The sequence below is a fragment of the Hetaerina americana genome, unplaced genomic scaffold, assembly GCF_022747635.1.
Source record: "Hetaerina americana unplaced genomic scaffold, ioHetAmer1.1.p SCAF_7, whole genome shotgun sequence".
NCBI classification, from domain to species: Eukaryota; Metazoa; Arthropoda; class Insecta; order Odonata; family Calopterygidae; genus Hetaerina; species Hetaerina americana.
The window spans coordinates 80971367-80988927 of record NW_027287316.1 but is presented as its reverse complement, the minus strand read 5'-3'; the positions used below and the strand labels follow the sequence as shown (position 1 = coordinate 80988927).

At 40.2% G+C, this 17561-nt stretch overlaps 2 protein-coding genes across 3 annotated transcripts in view; one reads left to right on the top strand and one right to left on the bottom strand.

Moving 5' to 3' along the window:
- Positions 1–451: 451 nt before the first annotated feature.
- On the bottom strand, positions 452–7041 carry l(1)G0320 (signal sequence receptor subunit 1 l(1)G0320). The gene is made up of 5 exons (XM_071595380.1): positions 6791–7041; positions 5990–6196; positions 4667–4929; positions 3133–3448; positions 452–1611 (listed from the first exon to the last, which is right to left on the bottom strand). The coding sequence occupies exons 1-5, from the start codon at positions 6852–6854 to the stop codon at positions 1538–1540; spliced, it is 924 nt and encodes a 307-aa protein (XP_071451481.1). The 5' UTR covers positions 6855–7041; the 3' UTR covers positions 452–1537.
- A 93-nt stretch (positions 7042–7134) lies between these two features.
- The window catches only part of LOC139696678 (uncharacterized), a 31466-nt gene continuing 21039 nt past the window's right edge, over positions 7135–17561 (top strand). For both annotated transcript variants that reach the window (XM_071595507.1, XM_071595505.1), the window contains exons 1-4: positions 7135–7967; positions 8141–8341; positions 10812–11220; positions 14291–14448. In XM_071595507.1, coding sequence (XP_071451608.1) covers positions 7389–7967; positions 8141–8341; positions 10812–11220; positions 14291–14448 — 1347 coding nt within the window. In that variant the 5' untranslated portion in view covers positions 7135–7388. The remainder of the gene's footprint in view (positions 7968–8140; positions 8342–10811; positions 11221–14290; positions 14449–17561) is intronic.

The window sequence follows — 17561 nt, the reverse complement described above, 5'->3', positions numbered from 1 at the left end:
TGATAAAATGCATAATCAAATAAATGCCCACCTTTATTTCGTACAAGTTTCCACCATAATGTAAAACTTCAATTAAGCTTCCAAAGAAACTGCGGGAGATGCCGCACCAGTGATTTTTAACCGAGTCATCTGCTAATATGCATTCCAATGCAACAATTCCAGTGTAAAAATCATTCGCCTTGACCGGGATACGAACCAAGATCAGACCAGCATTTGACCGGACATCGAGGGATCCGGGTTTGAATCCCAGTCAAGGCAAATGATTTTTACACTCTGAAATTGTTGTATTGGAATTCAATTAAACTTGTTTTGGTGTAAACAGGTTTTCAGATTGAGAGAAATTCTCAGCATTCCCTTGGATGGCTTGGTTCAGGACAATTTTAAATAACTTTTATTCTGTTTCTGGATACAAGCAACAAGGATCTTGACTAAATGACTGGAGACCACCAAATCAACTTGTTTAAATCTTCTCGGGATCAATTTATTAAAAATCTCACATGGTAAAAAAAACCATTACAACTACCACACGCAACTGACATATTATTTCAACCATATGACTCCATTAGACACAAATGCATTTATTTTCCCATTCCAATAAAACGGCACTTTTCAAAATTACTGTCTACTTAGCCAAATCCAATATCCCCGTTGGTACTAAGGTACCAATCTTTAAAACACCCGCCCAACTGCAAAGAGAAGCGCAAGTTGGTACACCATGCGAAGTTGACATGTCAAATGAAAATAAATTAACACCCCTAACAATCTAATGATGAAGCTTTCAAAAGGTATTACATTGATGTACTATTAACAATGGAATGATAAAAATTATTTCACTAACCAAAAATCATGCAGCAATCATTACATGACATCTAGATTGCCACAAAAGGACTCTCAAATGTTAAAACGGGGCACTTGACTTCAGTGAAGAAAACATCCCAAAATTTATAAAGCAAAAGTTCAAAGATTAATTACATTTCAACTTATCTCTTAACATGAACAAGGAATAAAATTTGAAAACTATAATAAATCATTTTAAAAAAAACATTTTTTTCAGGACTGAAGATTGATAAACAAAGAAATCATACTATCCACCAACAAAGTGCGCCTCAAATACAGTCTGAAACTCCAGGATGCTGAAAAAAACAGTTCCAGCAGACTGCCATAGACCATGGCGCAATGAAATTCACCAATCACAAAGTAATACCGTTGTCCTAAGGTATTGTGTGTCCCAAATATGGAGAGAGAGGTTTTCAAAATGTGAATACCATTGGCAACCTGAGTCAAAAAATTACAGCCATTCACTTTATATCCCCAACTTTCTCACTAAAGAGGTAAAAACGCCTTTTGTTTTCCCTTGAGCCAAAGACAAAAGCGTAGGGGGGGGGGGGGGGGTCAGTCTTGCCTGTTACAAATGGGCACATGCACCCGAGTCCAAAAGAGCACAGAGAAATATAATCAGTCCCAACTCGCGGCCACACAAACTGGTGTGCACCCAACCACACACACACACGCACACTCGATCAACAATCATCATCTCTCAGTCGTCAGACCCAGCGGCCCGCTTCGCTTTCCTCTGCCGAGGACTCTGCTTGATCTGCTTCGGAGATTTGCCTGTGGAAGAGGAAAGGATGGATGTCCGTTAATATTCCATTGCTTGCATTTTTTAAATGCGGAGCATTTATGTCAATTTTAAGACTACTACTTCTGCATTAGTGCACATCCTATTATCACGGAAAACAAAAGAATGGACATGCAATGGATACCTGATCTAACTAGGATGATGACACGTAATGACATACTTTTTAAATAATAATTCAAGTATTATATTCATTGCCATATGATTTGCATATCAAGTAAACTGTAAATACTGAAGACTATAAATTACAGGCACACACACAGTGGCTTGATATTATGATCACGAAAGTGTTTTGAAATGGCATTCAAAAAATGCATTGACATTTTAAGGTCAAGAGAATTTTCCCCATCATTTCCCTGCTGGCCAGGTAATTCTCAACCATTTGTGCTTTTTAGAGATCCTTTGATTTCCCAAGGGACTTCACTATTACAAATGGACCGACATCGGGTTGTAATGGATTAAAATTATGGTCACAAACCCTTTTTGATTGTTTACAGGCATATAGGTTAGATACTGGCTAATCTGCAGTGTACTCCACACTGACTATCAGCAGTGTAACTAAGCCTCTAATTAGGGGGAAAGCAAAGCGCATTGATGAGCAAGAGAAAAAGGTCATTAGTCTTAAGCTGTCCACTGGACTATCACATCCTCCACCACACTAATAACTCTGAAATCCAGAATACTTTGCCCCAAGGACAGGTTATGCCCAATATTCATCGCTTAAAAATACTGGGAATTTACTGATTAACATATTTTTTTAAATATACTACAGACGTTTGTATAAGTATACTAGTTTAAGGTTATCGCATTCAAAAGTGTTTTTCCTTGTTGAGCCTAGCCAGAAATGCCATTCTGTAACCCCTTCCTCAGAATCATAGAAGACAACATGACATTCAGGGGTGCATAGTATTTGCCAGTTGTCTAGTATCCATTTCAGTGGGAGAATACTTCTCTGAAGGCTTGGTAGGCTAGATCAAGTTTCTACACAGCTATAGCAATTGATTTATATGAAACTCTTTTAGTGAATGACTATCATTGAAAAATTATATTCAAGGGAATGTATGCCACTAACTTTTTTCCTTTAACAACAAAAGAGTACTGGAGTGGTAATTAATAAGGTGCCTATAGGCAGACAATACTACATAAATGTGAACAGAAACTAGAATGACTATGACACTATGAAGTTAGTTTTGACTTCCAAGCGGGAGAGGCATCACATAGTAAAACCAATTTTTAAACACTTTTCACCGGGAGTGGCCTTGCTTGATGAAACAAATACAAAGGTCCGACTTCATTTGTACTTTCAAAAACCACATATTAGAGCTTTCCAATGATACCATACATGCTATAAAAATCCCCCTCATCACCTGAGAACCGGAAATTCATTGGATGGGACTCGTCTATCAGTATAACACTGGCCACATGATTTCAGAATCAATCAAGTCTCAAGATTCCCAGTTTTGGCCGAGAAAGTGAGAAGAAGCGAGGGTACGCACTCATGTTGTTGAGCATCTGCGTGGGCACCCAGTCATAGTCCACGTCGTTGGGCTTGCTGGTTCCAGTCTCCATGTGGTGGCCGCCACCCTTGCCCCGCAGGCTGTTGACCAGGCCCGCCGCAGCCCTTCGACTGCCGGATCCCGCCCCACTCCTCCCCACTGACGACGCCAGCAGCTGCTGGCCAGCCACCAGCATCAGCACGGCACATGCCGCCAGGAACACGTAGAGGAAGAATGTCTCACCATCCAGGCCCTCCTCAACCTCCACCACCTGCACGGTTTCGTTGTACACGCTCTCGCGGAACACGGCCCCCGACTGCGGCACATAGATGAGAGTAGTAAGGACATAAAACATTCCAGTATCTCCGAGGTGCAGTCATCAACTGGTTAGTTTGATTCAATCATCCTAATCAAATGAGCATCTATGCATCCACTTCTGAGGCCGCAAAAAAATTTCATTTTGCTACAATTTTTAAACAATTGTTACGGCCATTTTCTTTTTGTAATGCGTTACAACTGAACTTGTCACAGTTTGAAATAATTGCTTTTTCACATGAAACTCAAGAAATGAAGATTTGCTTTTCTGCAAGGATTATATTGACCTGGTTAAAAAGTAATTCTGAACCAACGATAACTAAAGAACACAGATTACAGCACAGCCAGATACCATCTTGGAAACCACAAAAATGATAATCATAATAATAATATAATGCTTCGACTTGTCCGGAGAATTTGTGCGTATTCACATACACAAATATAGGATACGTCAAATGTATAAATCACAATTTAAAAAAAAAATTAAATATAAATACGTATACTACTACATATATATGTTGATGCATTTGGTTAAGCTGAAATTGATGTGGAGTGACAATTCCAGAAATTAGTTTACTAAATAGAAATGACTATTTTTTTAACAAGTTCAAAAGCTTTTTCTTGAAAACAGGTACTTTAGTTTGTAAATGATCATGTGGCCACAAACCAGACAAAATAATAAATGCCAACCAAGGCAAGGTATATACGTAACTGTTCTCGTTTACTTCACACTTATCACAAGACACAACAAATAAATTCTATACAATAAGGTTTTAATACAGCATTCTTAATAAGTAAGAATATATCATGCCAACAATATAGTATAGCAAGGATAAATATAAAAAGTGATAATTTAGGTACATAGCAGTAAACTACAAGCAATGGAGATAGTGAAAAAAAGTTGGTTAAATCCAGTTAATTTAAGAGTTCATTAAATTCATTTATTATTTCCATGAAAGATTCATTGCACAAGAAAAGCCTGAAAGAGTTTCCTCCATGAACTACAAGTAACTCCAACGTACGAAGGAAGTTGAGGATTGAAATATTATGTATTCAAATCTATCACTGCACAAGGATATTTCTTCAACTTAAATAGAAGGAGCGCATAATTTTCTGTGTGCAGTCATTACAATTCCTAACATCTTAAAAGCACTGGATTTCAGTGACTGCCACACCACCTACAGTGTCCAAATATCAACGAGAGGAAATAGAATCTTACCAATGAGTCCCTGTAGTGAAGATTGACACTCAAGCCAAAGGGTCGCCCTGCAAATGCCTCCGATGGGATGAATGAGTAGGCCAATGTTGCTTCATGAGATGGAGCTACCACTTTGTTGTACGCAATCGTGGAGTAGTTCTGGATGTGGAAGGCAAAGTCCATGGGGTAGCGGAAGGAGGCATCCACCGCCTCCAGAATGAAGTCCTGCGCACCTTTGTTTGAGAACCCAATCAGGAGCTCCACAACATTCCCACCAGGGAGCTCTGTCAATTGGAAGTGATGGGAGAACAATTAAACATCCTGCGGTATGTAAAACTACACTTCGCAAAGCACACATCAGTGGTTCCTTAAAATTAAACATGCAGCCATTATTACCAACATAACTTTCTCCTCACCATGAGATACACTAGTGTGTACTCAACTGTTCAATAAATAAAAGCAACAGAAAGAATCCATACTCCAGCAATAAGATTGCCAGTTGTGACAACACATAAGATTCATGATGTAAAACCAGGAAATGAAATGTCTTCAACTGAGTTTACATTTTCGTTTACTCGTCAGTGGGTGTATATACGTACATTCCAAGAGCTCAATTAGATAACTACAAAGTTAATATCAATGGTGGAGATAAATTTTTTTTGATACATCCCCGTATGAACTCTCATTCTCAAGTGCTTTTAATTAGAAAAATTAAAAAGCTGCATTGCACCAGATTCCAATGGCATGACATGAGCCCCTAATTTCACAAGACCATACAAATTTCTTAAGTAAGGTGATGGATAAATTCACTTTCAGATACATTATTATCCTTCGTGCTCACATTACTTCTTACCATTGGTTCATACTAGTTCCCTATGCCACAATCTCACCTTACACGCTTTGCCTCGAATCGAACATGTTAACAACCCTTCTCAAGAATCTCCATAATTGCACTGCACGGCATATTTCACATAGTTGGTCACAATCCTCGTTAACTGTTTATATGGGCCACTCCAAAAGAACTAGTATTGGTAGACATCAGGTGTTTCCCAGACATTTTCTTTTTAAAAGGGTCCAGGGATTTGAGGGTGGAATTTTGATTACAGTCTGGATACCTGTACAATAAAACACACATGCATGCTTACCTGTATAGGTATGAACATAGAAATTTTTACGCGTGAGCTACCCTTTTCCTTAAGTTCCACGGTATGCACTACATTCCCAATAGCTTTATCCTGCATTAACCCTAAAAATAGCTCCTTTATCACTATCTTTAGAGAGTGCCAATTTAAGTCGTGCTTCATGGAAGACGGAGCGAGGAGGATTTGAATACTATAGACATACCTAGAGAAGACGACGAGGAGACTGGTTTAGTGAACAAAATCGTAGTATCTGCGTCTGGAGATGAGCCAGGCGTGGAATCGCCGTCTGCCCCGCCGTCGTCTTCGTCGTCGTCCGTTTCCTCCGTTACCGCAGTTTCCTCTCCTTCAACATCCACATCGTCTTCGACTTCGTCCTCAACAACATCCGCCGCAGCCACACACAGCGGACCTGCGTGAAAAGGTGTAATTTCATATAAAATCGGAGCTCGTTTCTTCTATCTGCATGTAAAACCAACCAACACTGATAGCATTTTCCAAAAGTAACGGAAAAATTGGAAAGCATATGGCAGATCGTCATGACCGGAACTTATTCTCTAGCCTTGAGGTAGTGTAGAATTACACTGCATTAAAAAATTGGTCGAATTTATAAATATAGTCTTCTTTTACTATAAATTAGACATCAATTTCCACTGCATTTTCAAATTACGTTTCGTTCCCAGCCCCCATATCGATGTCTGCATGCGATTTTGCATGAGTACTGAGCTAGGAACAGGGTTATCGTGCAATATTCAAACTATTTCAGTATGAAACTATCAAATTTTTCTTCGTGGAAGTGTACCCATAATGGTCTTTCACTACTTCCATGGATATTCTTACATGAAAAACTTAAGAATGCTAGCTAAAAAGGAAATCCTATAATACAATATGTATGAGATAAAACCCAACAGTGATCGCCTTAACAGCATAAATTACGTACCTAAAACTGTAAATAAAGTTTATTTAGTCTTGAAAACGTATTATAACGAGGTCTTAGAATACTTACCACTGCTGAACGCCAGCAGACAGATACCGCTCAAAATAATACAAATAAGTACTGATTTCTGCATGTCTTCTCTTGACTTAGCACACAATCTCCAGCGATTTTTGCCTTGGATGCAATACGTTTTCACTATGTCCTCCGTCAGTTACTCTTCCCCGTGAACTCCCCAGAATGTCGTACGCGAGCTCTGGGTGGCCTGAATAACCGAATAGGCTGTGAAGCATACGACCACGTATCGTCTCCCGTTGCGTGACGTGGATGAAGTCAGTTACAATAGAGGGCAGTGCCATCAACCAACATGTAAAAACTGAACGTGGTGCTCCGCATTCAAGGAAAATTCACTCGACTCCGCCTTCTTTAGCCGAAGGCGGGAATGCGTGGTATGCATCAACGTGACAATATACTAAGTGTCTGTGACGACGTGTGCTATCACAGTTATCAATATACCTTTTCCGTGCTTACCATCTTTTCACTTGCGATACTCTATTACAGTTAGATAGCATCACTCTAAACATCTGACAGCGAAACGATGTTGCTTATGCCCTGTCATCCGTCATAAAATTATTTTGCTCCGATTTTTCACTGCACAAAGTTACTCACCATGGCCGACTATCGGTATGGTTTCAATTGTATTGTAGCCAAAATCAAGAGTAGTCAAGAGGTGGATATAAAATTTGTGCTAAACAGAAAACAATATACGGTTACATACAATGAACATGAACATTTTGATGGCATAAGAAATCTTTCGCAGCTTTTGTTAGCCTCAAATGCTCTCAAGGCATCGATGTGGAATGTGCCAGCTGGCCCTCCTGGCTCGAATACTCGCAGCTGGTATGTGACTGATATTTGGAATCCAAATATCACCGGTATGGAAAAAACAAGACTACCAGAGCCAACTATATCAATTGTATGCAGGGTATCCCATCTTTTGGGGCAAGACTACTTCATTTGTGACGTTGGGAAGCAATTCACCAATGATGTAATAGTGTTACATCGCAGTCTTTTACATTACGTTTCCAAAGGCATTGACCCGGTTATTGGAAATTATTTACTAGTGTTCACCCTTGTAGTTTGGGAAGAAATAAATGACATTAGAATCAGCCGTTTTGTTCCATTGTGGGCCTATTGGGATAGTTCAAAGTGTACTCTAGATAGTACGGCATATTTGAATATTGTAGAGGTAATTTTTTTCTGCTAATATTGGCCGTTTCATATCATTATAGTAACTTGACGACTCTTAGATTTAGTAACGTTCGTAAATGTTCTATCCGAATAGTTCTAAAGTTTAATAAAATGGCTCGAATTCCCATCTTCTGTAATTCGTTGGTAACAAAATTTTCCCTTGTATTTCAGCGAGGTCCGGAAAATTCGACTCTTCTCATACCTCACCAAGTTCCTTGTATGTGGGGTGTAGTGCAGAGTGTATCTAAGAAAAGTCTGAAGGTATATGTTCCTTGCATAACTTCTTCGGTTAATGTTCCAAAAAACGCCATATATCAGTGTGATACCGAAATATTAAGAGAGGACTGGATTCAGTTATGGCTAACTCCACAGGTACGTTCTCCATAATTTTCCATTGCCGTTTAACTTTTATGATGAATCTTTGAGACGCATATTTCAGCATAATGTTGGACGTAGTAAGTTCTTACATTTGAGTAGTCGACAGCATTTAGAATTTTGTGGTGGGGCTGATATTTTCATTTCTGTCCTTAGTTGTTAACTTAATCCCAATTTTTTATGTTGCCAGTATTTTAATGCTGCACGGTTATTATGCTATCATCCTACATCCGAAATAGGGAAACCTGCCCTCTTGAAGCCCTTGGTGACAGTGTTATCCATATATTCTTCAGTTTTTATAGACCTGCGGTTTCTCTTCCAATATCTTTAGCCAAGTGGCGTTTTCTATGTATGAGTTTTTTTATTCGCTTTACCTAATTTCATTTGCCTCTTCAGTTGCAATTTTCGTTTATAATCTTTAAATTACCAATGAAAAATATACCCAAATATTGACGTGTCGTAAATGTTTCCATTTTTTTGGTGAACAAATATAATGAAATGATTCGCCTAAATCAACATCTCCCTCCCTTTCCACTGAGTTACTCGAAGGAGGAGGAAGCTCAATAAACATTCATAATATTAAATAAGAGAAAAAGATAATTCAAATTATGTCTCACTCATCCTACACCAATCAACACTTGCATGAGTGCAATGACGTCCCCATTCTACTCTCATTCTTCAACCGCAATGTTGCTAGTCAGACCTGCATTTCCCTTGCCAAGGTTGGGAAGTGGCTCCCAATGCCCTGTGACTTCCGCTTCCGATGACTCTCCCCTCTTCTGGTTCTCAGTTACCAGTTTGTTTTCTCTTTGTTCACTCGCTATTTCAACTGCCCCGAGGATCCCCGTGACTCTCAATTTGTTGATTTTCTAGTGAACAATGCTTTCATTATCTGTCGTAACATTGCACTATGATCCCTAGAGCCCATTTTATTTGGCCATGATGATACACTCAAATCATTAAACCTAGATCTTTTTGTAGGAATCTTAAGGGTGAGCTGCCATAGGCCACTACTTGAAAACTCTGATGATCACAATTTCCCCTAAAGTGAGTTATACCATGGAAAGCAGTGTGAATTGTCCTCAGTTACATCAGCTTACAATGGGATTTGCCAGGAGATTACATTTGGAGTAATATTTTATTGAAATAAGGGGATTCGCAAGTGTGTTACAGCCTGTAGAAGAGTTTGAACTTTTTCCTTAACACCATAACCCACTTTTCAACAGCACCCGTTGAAACTTGGTGAAAAGAGAACACCAATTTTGCCTGATGCCATTTTAATTGCAAAAATTCATGAATTTCAAAGAGATGAAGGGAGAGCCATTGAAACCCAGTGTGTTTGGGAGCCAAAAGCTGGAAAAAATATCCGTAAAATTCAGTACAATTTCCTCAGGGGAACCATTCTTTTTTTTCCTATACTGTGGGCATTTAGTTGATCTGTCAATCGGAATCGGAAATGAATTTCTCAGAGAGGGTCCTACTAAATCCACATGCAGCCGTTTCTACAGACATCTTGGGCATTCTCAACATTTTAAAGGTGGTGAAGGCTGCATTATCGCGGGTTATACTATTTGAGTTGTTTTCTGCTGACTTGAGTGTGTCTAAGTTATGGTGGGCATCTTCAGGTTAATGTGGCAATGTGATTTTGGCCTTCCTTATATAGGCAGCTTGATGCCATTGCTGTTCTCTGATTGGTTGAAATTTCAACCGGTAAGAGACTTATCCAGCTCCACATCCCATAGAAACGTGGAATTCTAATCAATGAAGGAGTACCAATACCATCAAGCCTCCTGTATGTGGATGGCCAAAAACAAATCATCAATTTCACCTGAAGATGCCAGCTGTCAGTTGACAGAACTGTTGTCAGCAGAAAGTATCACACAGCTGGTGAAACCATGCAGCCTTCACAATCTTCATGCCGCAAGAGCCTTCACACTGATTTACTTCAATGGGATTTACTCCCATGAGTATTTCAGCAAAAGATTCCTTGCTAGGTGAAAGTTGATTTGCTAGACATGATTCACTTGAGTTCACTAATTGCTCCAAGTCTTAGTCTAATTCGGGGCATCCATTATATGATCTAGCCAAAGAAGTCATTTTGAATTGCCCTTATGACTTGCATGCGGCTCTTTGAGGTCATCTGCCCTTAATTTTTGCGGGAGTAACTACTCAATCCATCCCTATGGACTACAACCTAGGTGTGGTGGAAGGGCTTGTGCTTTCTGATGATCCCTATAGCTCCCCAGCTGGTGGGAGCAATGATGTTTGCTTTTATGTATATGTTTTATTGGACTCAATGGTATCAGGCTTTGCAGTAAATACATATTTTCTAACTTTTTAGATAATTATTTTTAATCTTGAAAAGAGAAATTTATGTTTCTGAATAATAGACTGGTTCCACCTTAACTCACTTGTTGGTCAAATTCCCTGGGTACTGTTAGTATTCTTTGTTACTTGTCCCAAATAGACAAAGCAGGCAAAACGCTTCTCTGAAGTCACAAATTGGACCTGTAACAACTGCTGTTGGTTTGGCAAGGCGAAGAAGAGGTATGAGGCTTACCTCCAGAAAAGACTCAATGGCCACTATGTGATGCACAGTTCACAATCTCTCGTGGACTCTGGAGCAGCTATTCCCAATAATGCCCAGGGCATCACACCCAAACCAACTGAGAAGCCACTCTCCACTTCGGAGCCAGACGTTGTGATGGAAATTGGGGTCGGGGTGGTGAAGGAGGTGAAGGAGAGGAGTGGCAAGCTCCTGTGCAAGAAGGCGGAATGCAAGCTGGAGCATGTGTTTCACTTGGGGATAATGACCATCTATGGGGTGAAGATGTTGCCCATAAAGGGTGCCAGGTTGCAGGACTTCGTGGGAAAAGGTGAGTGGGGCATGCCATTGATACACTCTTTCTATCTTTGGATAGCTGTCAGATTCTATCTAATATTGGGGTGAAGTTGTGTCTGACTAAGATTAAAAGACTTGACCATCACTTGATGAAACTCACAAAAATCAGGTGAAAATGGCTTTGCATCCATTTCCACTTGTGAAATTTTATCTGGGTGTACAAGGGTATTTCCAGAAGTACCCGACCCAACAAAAAAAACACAAATTTTGGAAACAAAATGTAATTATTATTCAACATAATCTCCTTTCAGCTCTATACACTTTTCCCAGCGATGTTCAATAATTTTAATAAACTGTTTATATTAAGAACTGTCTTGTTCCTCAAAATAGCCAGCAGCTGCCGACATTACTCCTTCAAGTTTGGAAAATCGTTGATCACCGAGCCATTTTTTCAAGTTTGCAAACAGAAAATAATCCAAGGGGCCTAAATCTGGTGAATAGGGTGCATGAGGTAGCAATGCAAACTTTAAATTCATGAAATGTGGCCTTTTTAATAACGGATTTGTGAGCTGGTGCATTGTCTTGATGTTACAACACTTTCTTCATAGCCAAATGTGGACGCTTTTACGTGATTTCTTCGCACAAACGTTGCCGTAAGTTTGCGTAATACATGCCATTGATATTTTTCCTTTTGCAAGATAGTAAATGAAAATTATCCCACGTGTATCACAAAAAACCAGCGCCATGACCTTGCCCGCAGATGAAACTGTCTTTGCCTTCTTTGGAGCCGGTTGTCCCTTTTGAATTGATTGTTCTTTTGTCTTGGGTGTGGAGTAATGGACCCAAGTTTCATCCATGGTTATGAAATGGTGCAAAAATTGTACTTTCTTGCTGTGAAAATTTGCTAAACACTCGATTGAAACATCTTCACAACAATAGTTTTGCTTAAGTGTGAGCACTCGTCTTGCACATAGCTTTCTCATGTCCAAATTTTCAATCAACATGCGATGTACCGCACTTTTTAAAATGCCTACAATGTCGGCTAGCTCACGCACTTTCAGGTAACGATCATCCAGTATCTTTTTGTGGATTTTCTTCGCCGTTTCTGGAGTCGTCACCACATTTGATCAAACAATGCAATGCTCTTATTGACAGCTCGTACGGCCTCATTTAAACTCTGCTACCCAATATTTTAGTGTTGCAAACAAACGAGCAGACTCGCCCGTAGTAGAATCCAGTTCAGCTCTTATATTGGTTGGGCTGAGGCCTTTCAAATAAAAGTACTGTATCACATAGTGATTACCAATTTTCTTCATTTTCACAAATTCACTGATAGCGTTCATTTTTGATGGCTGCCCAACAAATAGTAAGCAATGTAGTGTCTTCAAACTTTAATTAGGTACTTTCTAATGCAGTGATTTTTCAAACAACTGCCGGCATCTCTAGGTCAGGCCGGGTACTTATGGGTCCACCCTCATAGATAATCTACCAGTTGAGGTATGTTTTGGATGGACACCACTACCAAATAAATATCTTGATTCTCCTAACAAAACAATATCCAACGTCCTACTCTACAGCGGACCCCTCTTGATGTGTGTGTACTTCCTTCCTCCCTCATTCCATCCATTATCCCTATCCCATTTCTGACCATTTCCTAGTTTGCCTAACATTCTCCCTCAATCACAGTATCCAACGTCCCACTGCTAATCAAAATGCTTTGCATCAATTTTTCCTGTCTCCTTATAATTTCTCCTGACAATTCCCGTTCCTCTCCCACTATACCTAGCACTTTCTCATTTTCTTTATTTTCTAACCCCTTCACCGTCACCATACCTACATTTCAGATGCCTATCATCCTGCTTCAATGGCGTGTTTTATGTGCTGTACACAACCATGCCTCATATCAAAGTGTTAGCAAGCCTTTTCTTATTATCCTCACTCAATGTCCCAGTCATCAATCCCCTCCTCCTTGTGAAAACTTCTTTGCGTAATGCAATTGTTCTCCTTACGTCCCTACTACTTTGAACATTTTGCTCCGAAAAACTTCCAAGATGCATAAACTGTTCCATCTGTTCTAGTATTTCCCCTCCTGTAATCTTTTTTTCTTCTATTTTTATTTTTAAGCTTAGCCTTTTTCTTTCTGGAAGACTGCATTACCTTTGTTTCCTTTATATTTATTCTCAGTCACTCGGTAATGCTTACAACCCCTTGGCTTTCTGACAAACTAGAGCTTGGACATCAGCAAACCTAACTGTTTTCAGCAATTTCCCTCTGACTTCCATTCCTACCTCCAGTTCTTCCTATACTTTTTTAATTATTTCCTCTGCATGTACGTTGAACAACAACGGTGATAATGGGCAACCCTACCTTACACCTATTCCTAACACTGTCCATCCGGACTCCCCGTTCCTTACCCGCACCTGAGCAGTCTGAGACATGTACAGGTTGCATATTAGCCTCCTGTCCCTCTAATCTATTCCCATTTTCTGCAATATACTCATTAGTTTTTCCCAATTCACTCTATCAAATGCTTTTTCGAAATATACGAAACAGGCAAATACCTCCTGGTTGTGTTCTATATTCCTCTCGATTAATACTCTCATTACTGCAATGGCATCACGCGTTACTCTACCCTTCCTAAACCCAAACTGATCATCCCCTAAGTAATCATTTGCCCTACTCTCTATCCTTTTGTTTATGATCCTGAGAACAACTTTAGCTGTGTAAGAAATCAAACTTATTGTTCTTTAGTCGTCACATGATATAGCCTTTATCTTTTTTGGATTAGGAACTAGCAGTCATCTCACAAAGTCTGCCGGCCAGGTTACTTCCTGTGATGTTAGTTTTAATTACTCTAAATTGTTCATATGATTAAGTGTAACGATGAACGAAAAGATGAAAATGAGCTGTCTCTCACATGGCATTGCTAATTCTTACATGCTAAAAAGTAAAGCATATGAATGAATTATTGTGCAAATGTGAACTATCACAAGGTTCCCGTCTAACTGCTGCTTAAACCCTCTCTCTCCTGTGATGGTGTAATTTCCTCACCCTCTTAATTTTTGCCACAGAACTTATATTTGTTAATGTCCTCCTTTGTGTAGGCTCACAGCTTCGGTATCGCATGAACGTCAGTAAAAATGCATTGAGGGCAGTTTGGATTGGGCCAGAGCACACTTCTTTCAAGAACTACAATATCCTGTCCCAGCTGAGCAACTGGCTTGCGCAGAAGAAACTGAGTGGAATGGTGGTGCAGGAAATGGTATAGTCGTTGATTTATTTGGTTAAAATTAAAACAGCAATATCATTAAATACCTATGCGTTATTCTGAAATATTATATGATATTTTGATGAAGTGGGCTTATAATGGTGAAACAGTTTTCAAGAATATAAAGATTAGTATTTTTGGATTGGTGTAATTCAAAGTTATATCCGATGTTAACATTATTAAGTTAGATGAATAAACTATATCTGTGAATATAATATAAATTATGAATGTAATATATCTATGAATATAATATATGTGTCTATATATTTATGTATATATGTGTGTGTACATGTGTGAGTGTAAACACACACACACACACACACACACACACACACACACACACACACATATATATATATATATATATATATATATATATATAACACAAATAGAAAAGAATAGACACATATAAAAGAACACTTACACGGTAAATTGTTCGAGCTTTCGGCCCTCTCAGGGGCCTTCTTCAAGAGAGACTGAAAATATGCTATGGATCAGGAGAGGGGAAAGAGTTATGGGCGTGGAGGGGAGGTGTGGAGGGAATGCTGGGAGGAAAATTAAATATGGCGGTTAAGGGTGGGAATTTTAAAGGAACGGAAGGATAGAATGTAGGCGGATTCACGAGTTCTCACCTCTATGTTGGTAGCTGAATCAGGTAGGGATTCTAGGATGCTGAGGGAAAAACACTGGTCGAATGAAAGGTTGTGGGAATTGGCGTGTGAAGGGATAGGAAGAGATGAGAGTGAGGCAGAATTACAGGAGTACCGGTGATTATTCATTCGGATGGATAAGGGGGTAATGCATTCACCTATGTAGAAGGAAGTGCAGTGTTTGCATGATAAAAGATAAATAATATTTTTTGAGAGGCAATTAGCGTGGGAACGAGGTGGGGGGGCTATGAGGGGACGTAGGGAGAGGGGAGTAGGCATAATAAGAGGACAGGTTTTACATCGGGGGCGGTTGCAAGTTGGGGAAATATTGGGAAATTTGTCACGGGGGGGCGCCAAAGGGTTGGTGGATCTCAGAAGGTTTTTGAGATTGGCGGGTCGTCTGTATGCGATAGATGGGCATTGGGGTAGTAAGGATGAGGTCGCGTCATTGTCATGTAAAATTGGAAACAGTTCTTTAAGGAGGGTTTTCAGTCTGTGTGATCCGGGGTAATAGGTGGTGCAAAGGTTGAGTCCTGCGTCAGATGTGGGCTTGTTATTGTGTGGTGTGTGTGGTCGGGTGGAACGGTGGATTTTATTTCGTAGCATTTTTTCTGGGTAACCGCGTTTGAGGAGTGCAAGGTGTAGATTGGCAAGGTATTTGTTGAGAGTGGCTGTGGTGTTGCAAATTCGGTGTCCGCGGATAGAGAGAGAGTTAGGAATCGAGCGTTTCGTGTGTTGAGGATGACAGCTAGTGTGGTGTAGGTATTGCTGATGGTTAGTGGCTTTGATGTGTACTGAAGTAGTGAATTTGTTGTTTTGAAGTGAGATGTCTGTGTCAAGAAAGGTGATGGTGGAGTCTGAAATGGAAGAGGTGAATTTAACCGTGAAAGATGAATTTAAGGCGGATAAGAAGTTGTTGAGAGAGTCAGAGCCATGTGTCCAGAGAATAAAAATATCGTCTATGTAGCGGACCCAGAAAAGAGGTTGAAGGGGTTGCTGTGACAGGAAGGTCTCTTCGAGATGGCCCATGAAGAGATTGGCGTATGATGGTGCCATCCTCGTTCCCATCGCTGTGCCTTTTGTCTGTAGGTAAAAACAATTTTGGAAAGTGAATGCATTTTTTGTTAGGACGAAAGTGGCAAGATTGAGGAGAAATTCCGTTGAGGGGCGCTGGGGTAGGGGGCGTAGAGAAAGATAATGCCGGAGGGAGGATAAACCTTCTGCATGGGGAATAGAAGTGTAAAGTGAGGTAACGTCGATGGTGGCCATAAGTAGGTTGGGTGTGGAGGGAATAGAGACGGAATTTAGACGGTCGAGGAAGTGGTACGTGTCTTTCGTGAAGGAGGGCAAGGAGAGTACAAGTGGTTGTAGGTGGTGGTCAAGGAATGCGGAGATTCTTTCGGTGGGAGAATTGTAACTGGAAACTATAGGACGACAGGGGATGTTGGGTTTGTGTATTTTTGGGAGGAGATAAAACTGGGGTGTTCTGGGGTTTGGGGGTGAAAGTAGGGATATGTCTTGGGAGGTTAGGCCTTCTTCTGGTCCGGAGTGGAGGAGAAAAGACCGAATTTCGGTTTGGAAAGTTTGTGTTGGGTTTTTGGATAGAGTGGTATAGGTGGATGTATCGTTCAGGTGAGCGAGGGCTTTGGAAATATAATCATTGGTGTTTAGAATTACAACAGAGGAGCCTTTATCGGCGGAGGTAACAACGATGTTAGGATTGGACTGTAGGGTTTTTAGGGCATGACGTTCGTTCATGGAGAGGTTATTTTTCGGTCTGAGATGTTTTCTGAAGGATTGATTGGAAACTTTTTCGATGAGAAGACGTATGAAAATCTCGACAGGATGGTTACTAGGAAGGGGTTTTGGCTCATGAGTTGAAGCCGGGCGGAATTTGTCAAGTGCGGGATTGGTTTTTAGGTTACTGAAAGGTTTACTTTGTGATTTCCAGAAGGCGCGCCATCGAAGGTTTCGGCAGAAATTGAGGGTATCAGTGAGTATGTTTATGTGGTTTATTTTTGGTGTAGGGGAGAAGGATAGGCCTTTGCTAAGAACGGATATTTCATTGTCTGAAAGGCTGGTGTTTGAAAGGTTTACAATGTCATGGGCATTGTCGGAGGGAGGGTTGGGATTGTTCGGTGGTGGCTGGCGTTTTGGAAAAACCGGAGGGCCTTTGGGAGGAGGGGGAAGGTTGTAAATGCTGCGGAGGTCAGGCTTATATTGAAAGAGTGGGGGTGGTTGAGGAGGAGGTGGCGGGAAAGGGTGAGAGTGTGGAATTTTGAGACCAACTTGGAAGTAGGAAATATACAAGTTGGACAGCTTTTTAAGGAGAGTTTGACGTTTTTGTTGGAGGGAACGTAGGGCAGACGAAATTATGGCGTTGAGTTGTGGAATTAGGTGAGCAGAAGCCAAAGAGATTATTTTAAAGAGGGAAAAAAGGTTTGATTTGTGTTGTTC